The sequence below is a fragment of the Etheostoma spectabile genome, chromosome 7 (genome assembly GCF_008692095.1).
Source record: "Etheostoma spectabile isolate EspeVRDwgs_2016 chromosome 7, UIUC_Espe_1.0, whole genome shotgun sequence".
Classification (NCBI taxonomy): domain Eukaryota; kingdom Metazoa; phylum Chordata; class Actinopteri; order Perciformes; family Percidae; genus Etheostoma; species Etheostoma spectabile.
In genome coordinates, this window is record NC_045739.1 from 21,557,156 (window position 1) to 21,567,760 (window position 10,605).

At 40.6% G+C, this 10,605-nt stretch overlaps 1 protein-coding gene across 2 annotated transcripts in view; it reads left to right on the forward strand.

Moving 5' to 3' along the window:
• LOC116692306 (collagen alpha-1(XX) chain) overlaps nt 1-10,605 on the forward strand; it is a 39,304-nt gene that overhangs the window by 8,593 nt on the left and 20,106 nt on the right. For both annotated transcript variants that reach the window (XM_032520484.1, XM_032520485.1), the window contains exons 4-13: nt 858-1,001; nt 3,766-3,945; nt 6,357-6,554; nt 7,747-7,914; nt 8,349-8,468; nt 8,597-8,761; nt 9,067-9,225; nt 9,391-9,563; nt 9,884-10,013; nt 10,402-10,547. In XM_032520484.1, the coding sequence (XP_032376375.1) occupies nt 858-1,001; nt 3,766-3,945; nt 6,357-6,554; nt 7,747-7,914; nt 8,349-8,468; nt 8,597-8,761; nt 9,067-9,225; nt 9,391-9,563; nt 9,884-10,013; nt 10,402-10,547 (1,583 nt within the window). The remainder of the gene's footprint in view (nt 1-857; nt 1,002-3,765; nt 3,946-6,356; nt 6,555-7,746; nt 7,915-8,348; nt 8,469-8,596; nt 8,762-9,066; nt 9,226-9,390; nt 9,564-9,883; nt 10,014-10,401; nt 10,548-10,605) is intronic.

Here is a 10,605-nt window from a genome sequence, read left to right on the forward strand (position 1 = left end):
TCTCTCTCTCTCTCTTTCTCTCTCTCTCTCTCTCTCTCTCAGAGGTGCCACGCGTGCCTGCTCATGGTGTCTGCGCCACTCTCTGAGATTCTCTCCAACAACCACGCCTGATAGACGGCCTTTTGTACACTTTTGTTTTTTGAAGCATCATGGCTACCGTAGCTGCAATACCTACTTTGAACTGTGTGGCGAGAGAGAGTTGATTGCGATATGTGATTTCAACGCTAGATGGGAGAAATTCTTACACAATGTAGCTTTAACGGTTCAAAAGAAGTACATTCCCCGATATGAGGCCATTTGACTCTGGTTTTTCTTTGTAAATATTCATGGTGTTTTGGGTAGTATAAATATGTTTAAGTGTTTGATTCTTGAAAGCCATTAACAGGTCCCATATTGTAAAGACAATGTGAATCTTCCATGTGTTTTTGTTAAAGCAGGTTGAGGTGCTATATAAACACTGTATCAAGTAAGTATAAAAAAATATAAAGTAAAAACGCTGAACCCACAGAGAAATGCACACAGCCCGTTTTCGGAAACTTTAAACAGTGTCACAACTTCTGTATCCTATATATAGGTAGAAAGTGCCGGTACAGTGCTGTGACAGACATTCCCCGGCTGCAATGACTAGAATGCAGATTCAGAAGAAACCAATCAGACTGGGTTTTTTTGGGAGGCGGCCCTAAAGAGACAAAGAAAGACAGTACGAGAAAGATAATGTGCTTTTTGAACTTCAAAGCATGTAAACATGTTAACCCAGAAACCCAAATTAGATGATTACCTGAATCCTGACTTTCCCTTTAGGCTTAATTGTATGCTGTACAGAGGCATGTCTTAACCAAAATGCTCGTGTTTTCCAGAGGTGCCACAGCCAGAGCTGATGCTGACCACCACACGGGGCCGGGCAACGGTGGCAGGACTGGACTCCAGTCAGGAATACACCCTCCAAGTCCTCGTGCTCAATGGGACGACAGAAAGACTTCTGGCAAAGCGACGATTCACCAGTAAGGAACACACACACAAAGGAGAAATCAGAAAGGTTGGCAGAGAGATTTGGGCAGTGAGCAGGAGAGCTCGGCAGACATATAGACAGACATGACGAAGATGAAGCATTGAAACAAATAGACATAGGGTGTTGAGAGATAAAGAGGCATGAAGTAGATTGTTTGTGAGTGTGTGTATCAAGCGAACGTTAACATGACTGCATATCTATAAAGGCCATCTTCTATGATATAGGATTTTTTTTTAAATCTGCAATCCATACATTTTGTTCCAGATTAACTGGAAATCTCAAAGCAAGCTACAGTTATTTGTGGGGTTGAACAAGGGACATACTTATCTGCAGGCATCATGTGATGTACAGCACTGACCCGAGATAAAAAGAACTGCTGTTGACTTTGGTGCTGAGAGATAACATTGGCAACACAGCAAAGTTAGGATGTGATACATTTTTGACATTCTTACACTTTCTTGGAGTGTGCAGTGTTTCCTCCAAGGTCCCACCCCATCAGACCACGCACACACACACACACACACAGTGAGTGGGTATAAATACTACTCTAGCTGGATTACAGGAAAGTGGGTTTTATTTGAAGTTGCTGTGTATACTTACTTGGAGTTAGTTAACTGGTCATTTCTTAGGAAACCAACAGTAGGATGAGGATATTTTGATGTAACACCACCTGTGTTTGGAGGATTAGGGTCTGTATAGGAATTGGCATCAAATTGTGCGCACAGGTTACTTCAGGCATCTCTGTCTCTGGCTTCAACACTGTTATTTCCGACGGCTGTGACAGTGAATCCCATCACAGCTCTCTGGCTGTTAAATCCCCCACTGATTTGTGAGCCCCTTTCACTTTTGACTTTTAATTGTTATTGTTTGTATGACTCTGACTTGACACTCTCCGGGGCCTCATATTGAATTGTTTGATACTTGAATGTGGCCTGTGGTTTTTTTGAAAACTGTGCAAGGGACAGTAGGTTACTGTGTCGAGTCAAACGTGTGCAGGCAGGTCTGAAAAACACGTTAACTTTGAAATTTGTAACACCGGCTGTCTCTCTGGAATTATCGCAGTCTGGGAATTCCTTCCTGATGCGTCACATTTCCCTTTAGCTTTAGCCCCCTCTGGGCACAGTACCTTTTACTACCTCCCTTGCAAATTTCCCCCCCTTAGTTTGCTATAAATGACCTTCAGGAAAGGCTTTTCCAACAGAAACTGGTGAAGCAGTTACGTTTTTTTTAAACATACCAAACAGCAAAAATACTGTATCTTTAACTTTAGCACGATCAGTTTTACCTCTCTCATCTCGAATGTAACAGCCGTAACAGCAGGAATGGTCCATTTATTGACACATTCCCTGGCAGGTACCTGACCATATGCCACAATGGGTCTACCTATGGCAATTTTGTTATTTTGTGCTGTTACTTTGTGACACACACGAGGTGATTACCAGTAGTGGAAGAAGTACTCAGATCTTTTACTTAAGTAAAAGTACAAAAATATCAACATCAAAATATTACTTTCAGTAAGCAATAGTAAAAGTAATCAGTGTGCAGAGTGAACATTTCAAAATATATTCAATTAAATTAAATTAAATATACTTTATATAGTGCTGGGTATCTTTTGAATTCCCCCCATTAGAAATGGATACAAAGTAATAAACATACATACATACATACATAATTATATTTTGTATTATCAGTCTGAATCTGCAAAGTAACTTAAGCTATGAAATAAATGTAGTGAAGTATAAAGTACAATATATCCTTTCACCTGACCCACATCGCCACCATTAGGTTGACATTTGTGGTTTGAAGTGTTTCAACAACTATTTGATGGACTGTCATAAAACTTGGCTTGAATTGAATAGTTCTAACTTTCATGTTCCTTTTACTTTTCATCAAGCGCCATCATCAGGTCAAAATTTGTCGGGCGCTTGGGTAGCTCAACTGGTAGAGCAGGCACCCCTACATAGAGTTACCCCTTGACGCTGCAGCCGCATGTTTGACTCTGCCCTGCGGCCCAAAGCTACATGTCATTCCCCCTCTCTGTCCTATATAAAGAAATGCCCCAAAATAATTAATTATATTTCTCTAAAACTTTAGTTGATGAAAAAATACCTGTAAAACTAATGTTGTTTCCATCATCCTCATCTGCACTTTGTATTTTTTAGCAAATCTTAGCATGCTAACACAATTAACTAAGATGGTAAACATGGTAAACATTATACCTGCTATCAGCATGTTAGCATTGTCATTGCTGGTGTCAGTGTGAAATTTGAATTTTGTGCTCTCACTTCAGGCATCCTTGTCCAATGCTGGGGAGAAAGTTTCATTTTAAAACAAAGTCTATAAAGTAGGTGACAGGCTTTGATTTACAGTCTGTTTATTATTGTGAATATTGTTTTTTTATATGTTGGAAATAAATTTGCTATAATAAAAATGTTTATTTGGCCTGTGCGGTAGCCCAGTTTAAACCTATAGCCCGGGTTAGAAACAAAGACTTGAGTTATAACAGATTTGGAGGCATTGCTTTGATTAAATGGTTAATGTATTCCATTTGCACAAGGAGTTTCATATTTGCTGTATATTGGCATATCTACAGTTGATTTTGAAACATGCATACATACATCATACATTATGATGAAGCCTCTTTTTAAAGGATTTGGGATCAGATTTCCCGCGCCACTGGAAGTACTGTTGACTTGAATACAAATTAATATAGATTACTTTATGTGATTCCCTTAGCTGCTCTTTCTCTCTTCCAGTGGAGGGTCTGCTGGAAGAGGAAATGATCCGCAGCGGTAGTCGAGAGCAGAAAAAGAAGATGTTGCCAGGCGGATCAGGGTCAGGAGACCTGGACGATGTAACAGAGGCTTTGTTGGGTGTACCAACAATTCTGTATCCTGACCCCACCGCTGCTGCTGCTGCTGCTGCTGCTACTACAGGTAGGGCATGCTAGACAGATTGACAGACACACATATTGGTACAATTACAGTATGGTGACTTGGATCCTTGCAGTTGTTACAAAGTCATGATTTATTCTGCTTTATGTGGCAAACCCCAATGCGCTGTCTGTGTTCATATTGTATCAAATATTGATAATAAGGATTTTATTAGGATCACAAAGTACAATACAAATCCAAAATTTAAAAAAGATAATCACACACTAAACACAACAGCATAAAAACACTGTTACATGTAAAACAATCAATGAGGTAAAAAGCGGTAATATAAATAAGGCACATGCAAAAAAAAAGAAGAAAAATTGACAAAATCTGGTGGAAACATGTCAAGGCTGTAGTATATGAACAAATAAGTAGTCGGACAAACAGGTCTACGAAATGTGTTTTAAGGCATGATTTAAAAGCTGTGCCAGCAGTCTGAAAGCTGAGTTGCCAGGACAGCAAAAGCTTGATCACCCCTTGACCTAAACCGGGACTCGCGCCAAAATTGCAAATAGGGTCTTTTTGTTAATGTACCCGAGTCAAACTTTCATGCGTAATTAGGACGGAAGCGCCACTTTTAAGATTTACCGCAGTTTTGTTTTTGGTCAAATGGATTATTGAATGGGTGTGCTAGGGGCACTATGATAGCATCAAAATAGCTATTTTTAAAACACTAAGAAGGCTCGACACAACATGAAAAATAGTCAGATGGAAAGCTCCTAAAGCTTAGTTTCATATAAACGCACAGATAATTTGTTGTTTTGTCGTTAGTGAAAAACAATATTGACCTTGTAGTTGAAAAGGAGCCTCGTGTAAGAATGACATTTCCTCCTACGGAGTTCGTTCATTCGCATTCGGAGAGCGGCTCTTTTTGAATGACAAGATGGCGGATAGCGTAAACAACAACTGCCAAAGGGAGTCGTTCAAAACCTTTGTTTTTAGTAAACTCTGTGAACACAAACAATGTTCTCAATGCTGGAGTTCCTGTGTAGAGACCCTGGTGATACTCGGAGCAAAGGTTCATGTTGTGTTGAGCCTTCTTATTGTTTTAAAAATAACTATTTTGATGCTGTCATAGTGCCTCTAGCTTTCCCTTTCAAAAGGCCATTTGACCGAAAACAAAAATATGCTCAATTTTAAAATTGGCGCTTACGTCCTAATTATGCTTTTAAACGAAAGATTGACTCGGCTACATTCACAAAAAGGTTGCATTTTGGCAAGAGTTACGCTTTAAATCGGGACTGTGGATCAGCTAAAATGTTTAACTTAGCAAATCTAGGCTTTTTGGGACAGTAAGGCATTCCGAGTTTATTGATCTATTTTATTTGAAATTATTTTTTTTTTTTAAAGCTGGTAACAAGTGCAAATAACCTAAAACCCCAGGTGATGATTATTTTTGCCTTGGTCAGAAGCATTGCTGCGGTGTTCTGCCCAGTCTGAAGCTGAGCATTAATGTGTGAGAAAGGCTTTAGAGATAACATTGCTCTGATCTTTGAAATATTTCTAAGATGACAAAAGGATGATTGAAGTATTTGTGTGTGTCTAATTCCAGGTAAATGTAATCCTCTCAGTTCCTAAAATGTATGCATTAGAAACAGTAATAACAATAAATATATATTCATATATATTTGGGGTGGCAGTAGCTGGGTCAGTTGGGAGTTGGGTTGGGAACCGGAGGGTCGCTGCCAAGGTGCTCTTGAGCAAGGCACCGAACCCCCAACTGATTGGGGTGCCTTTCCATGGGCAGCCCCCTCTCTACATTTAGTGCATGTATAATATATACTGAACATGTGTGTGTAACTCAGGCCTGTGTGTAATAACCATAAAGTGTAAATTATGAATTCCCCTTGCAGGATTACTAAAGTATACATTATTATTATTATTATTATTATTATTATTATATATGCTGGTCTGGTACATCTGGTACCTTCTTTCCGACCTCAACAGGGAAGAAAAAGCTGTTAAGACAGGTGGTTTGGATCTTTAATTTTTCTCTTAGCCTTTTTCTTGCAGGTGTAAATATCCCTCCCTATCCCTAAGTACAGTATACTGTATTTACACATGCCTACATCAAAGCACTTTGGGAGAAATACACACATACACAATAATGACAGCCCAGCAACAGTAGGTGTAACACAGGAAACAAAAGCTGGAACAAGATGGAACTAGGACAAGGAAGGGGGGCCAGGCCAAGGGTTTGATCTATCAAGCTAAGTTTAAAGACGTTACTATGTTTCATAAAACCATAATGTTTAGGTGTTAACAGGGAAATAATGTTTTCTCACTTGTTCTTTTGATCCTTTGAAGTCAAATGGATCTAATGGATTTCCTGTCACGTACAGCTTCAACTGGTCCCCTAAACACTCTTTGCTTATCTTACTGTAACCCCACCCATGTGCTCTCTCCTCCAGAGACCCCAGCAATAGAAACCCCCTCCCAGCTCCCCGATGAGGCCCCAGAGAAAACCAGCAAAGAAAAGAGGAAGAGGAAGAAAGAAAAAGAGCGGGATCGTTCTAAAGTGGAGAATAAGGAGGAGCAGGGGACGACACAGGGCAAAGCCACCGAGGAGAAACCCCGGAAGACACCCTTCCCTACACAACCGGTTACAGGTAACCTCCTGTCCCCGGTATTAGGAAACATTACATAAAACTGATCTTTTGGTGACATTTGTTGTTTTAATGAACTAAAACAGGATGAACCGATTAGGACAAATCCATTTTAAGCAGGAAGTTGAACATAAAGAATGGCTGGCCACCATCATCTTTGGCTCCTCTTGTTGGTTAGGGAACAAGAGGCTTAAGAGCAGTAAGTGTTGGTTTGAATGTGATGACAGTGTTTACACAAGGGAGGGACAGGTAAAGGTAAGGATAATGATAGGCCATCTGGTTTGGCTGCAGGCCACATGTGTCCTCTCTCTTCCTCATAATCCAAGGGAACACACACACACACACACACACACACATTCACATACATGGAAACTTGCTCATGTTCATGTTTGCACCGTGTCAACACATGCGGACATTTAGGCGCCTACATTTTAACAACTACACCTACTTTTTGCCATCTGTTTCCTGATTTAAAAGTATACATTTACCCATTTACTCACTAATATACAAATGCACAATAATAATATACTATAATTTATGTTGTTGGAGCCATTATGCCACATGTTGCCGGATTTATTTTGGCCAACATGTGCTTGTTTTTAAACCTTAAAACCTTAAACATTTGAAAGATAAAATGTAACACTAATAATTACTTAAGATACACAACCTTTCTCAACAAAAACATATATTGAACACTTCACTAATCTGCACTTGTATACTTAAATTAAAAATGTATAATAAATATATAAATATATTGCATAAATAATGTATACAAAATATATTAAATAAACAGAAAATTAAAAAAAGAAGAAAATCTTTGTCAAAGAAACTTTTCAATCAAGAAATAAAGTTTATTGCACTTAGCAGCATTTATCAGAACACAAATGTGAAAACTTTCATAAATAAAATAACTTAACAATTTTACCAACAGTAGTGCGGGCACACAATAGCAACCAGCAGCATTTCTTTGTTTTAGGTCTGAAGAAAATCATAGTGGATTTTTACTTCTGCCCGAATATAAAAAAATAAAATAACCCTAACCCTAAAAAATGCCAAAAATCCTCTACTTCTATAAAGGGTCCATCCACCGTGAGCCTCCAGAACAGCTTCAGTGCTCTTTTGCATGGATTCAACAAATTTCTATAACCTATCTTATCAGTTCAAGACTATTTGCTTCATGCTTCCTTTTATCAAGGTGTGTCTCCAAGGAAACCATTTGAGTGTGACAGCGATGCAGCGGCCGACATCATGTTGTTGGTGGACGGCTCCTGGAGCATTGGACGCACTAACTTCAGACGGGTCAGGGACTTCTTGGAGGGCCTGATGACACCCTTCCACATTGGGCCGGATCACATTCAGATCGGTGAGGATCACATTTTACAAACCTAGCAACTGCAAAAAAAGACCACAGGAGCCAGCTAACAACCACATAGAAAGACCTTAGCAACCATTGGTAAAGTCCTAGCAACCACCTGCTGGTAACCAACTGATCATTCAGCTCCTTTCAGCTAATACACAGCTCCCACGTCAACACCTTTTAGTACACTTTAATTTCAGCGCTCATGTTTAAATGTCATGCTGATTTTGCTACTCCAAGAAGGTGCTATAATACAACAAATTTAAGTGTGCCAAAGCTTTTCCAGACGTTGTCTAAGCTTTTGGGTTTTAAACAGCTCTGTAGTAGCAACATTGAAGACAAAAAATGAGCCACTTAAGGTATAATGAATTTACTTTTCCTAATGGCATGTCCCACAAAAAAATAATCAAATGTTGCTTAATGATGTGTCATTGTCCCAGGTCTGACCCAGTACAGTGGAGACCCCCGCACAGAGTGGCAGCTCAACAACTTTACCACTAAAGACCAGCTGTTGGAGGCTGTAAGGAATTTCAGATATAAGGGAGGAAACACATTTACAGGTAAACACATCACAGTGTGCAGCTTCAATATGGTTAGTGTTCAGAATATAAGCACATCATAATACATACAATACGTACACATTGGTACTGTAGGTCTGTCAATGTGTAACCATGCATCCATCTCCCAGGCCAGGCGCTGCTCCATGTCATGGAGGAGAACATGAGGGCCGAGGCAGGCACGAGGTCGGACACACCTTTTTTCCTGGTCTTGTTGACCGATGGGAAATCTCAGGATGACGCCATTGCTGCAGCAAACCGGCTGAAGAATGCCGGCGTGGAGATCATCGCTGTAGGTAAGACTGAAAAGAAAAGAGTGTGAGGTGGTGTCGAGACTAAATCCTTTAACCTTCTGACGTTTTTCGGTGTTTTCTTTAATCCAGTCACATCCATTCCTTGCATTTCTGTGCACCATGGGACTGTAAGCTATCTTGACTTTGACTTGAGAGAAGTGTTACCAATTATAGTCTACTGTGGTCTTATTAGTGTTATGCAATACAGTTTCTGTTCATTGTAAGGGGCTCCGAGGCCTTTTCTCCTAATCTCTAAATGCTTTTTGTGCAAAGTAGGTTAAGCAATTTTATGACTTTGTGTTTATCAGGTGTAAAGAATGCTGACGAGGCTGAGTTGAGACAAGTGGCATCGGAGCCGGTAGATCTGAACGTCTACAATGTGAATGACTTCCCTCTGCTCAGCAAACTAGTGGCACGACTGGTCCACATTCTGTGTGGAAGGATAGAGGACCGTGGCATCTCAAAAAGTAACCTATATATCTGTCTAGCTTTCTACCCCTAGCTTTCAGTCTATCGGCTTGTCTTTCCTTCCCAACTTGTCAGACAGTATTTGAACGCAAACTTGTAGTTTTTCAAAGGATGAATATTTTGTTACAGTCTAACACGCTGATTCCTTGTTGCTGTGTCTCCAGGAATGGAGCCTGGGCCCACAGCCGACCCAGCCCTCTCCTACCCCAGTCCCACTGATCTGCGGTTCTCTGAACTGGGCTCCAGAGAAGTAAAGCTTCACTGGACCAATCCTTCTAAGCCAGTCCAACAATACAGAGTGGTCTACCACAGCGCAGAGGGTCAGAGTCCACAGGAGGTCAGGACGCAACCTTAACTTATTACCACACTAGGTTTGAGAATTAAGGACAGTTATATAAGCAAAATAAGACTGTCACTATGAAGGATGGCACATTCCAGCAGCCACCACATTGTTTTTGACATCCTATTCAAAGTCTGGGAGAAATGTGCTTGATTGCAACAGGAAAAACACTGTTCTTGCTAAAGCTGTCGGAGAGAGGACAAAGGGAGCAAAACAAATGTTGTGTTATTGTTGAAAATTGTGGGGTACTGTGTAGGATGAGAATAAAAGTCACATAAAAAGTAAAACATATTTTTAAAGTGATGCTCTGTCCCTAGGTGGTTTTGGCCGGCTCAGAGTCCACTGTGCTGCTGGAAGACCTCTCCTCTCAGACACTGTACCACGTGTCCATCTTCCCTGTGTATGAAGACAATGTTGGCCTTGCGCTCAGAGGAACTGTCACTACATGTAAGACTGACATCGCTGCTAAATACTACATTTTAAAGAATTAATTTGCTTGTTTATGAGTCCCACATGTCACGTTTTGTTTGTCAGTGTATCAGTTGTACTCGGCTGTTCCTGGCATTTCTTTTCTGTCTGTGGATTGCTACAATTTTGGGGGGGGGGAGAATTAGGAACAAAAGTTCTATTTACAACCACGAAAAAGCAAGAAGGCTAAGAAACCATAACCATGTCTGTCGGTCTGTTAATCTCCTCTACTCCATTTTAGTACCACGGAGCGCCACAGTTACTTACGGAAATCATCACCAAAATATTTAGACACCAAAAATCATTTAACTACTTGCCAGCGTATAAATATGTATTTACAGAGTATCTTCCTATCTCCTGTACTCAGTGCCCCTGGCCATGCCTGCCAACCTGGAGGTGACTCCTGCCTCTTACAGCACACTGCGAGTGAGTTGGGGTGCAGCGCCCGGTGCAACACAGTACATGGTGCTGTACTCAGCACTCAACCACGGAGAGCCTGATGATGCCAAGGAGGTGAGAGCCCTTACTCTGTGTGTGTGTGTGTGTGTGTGTGTGTGTGTGTGTGTGTGTG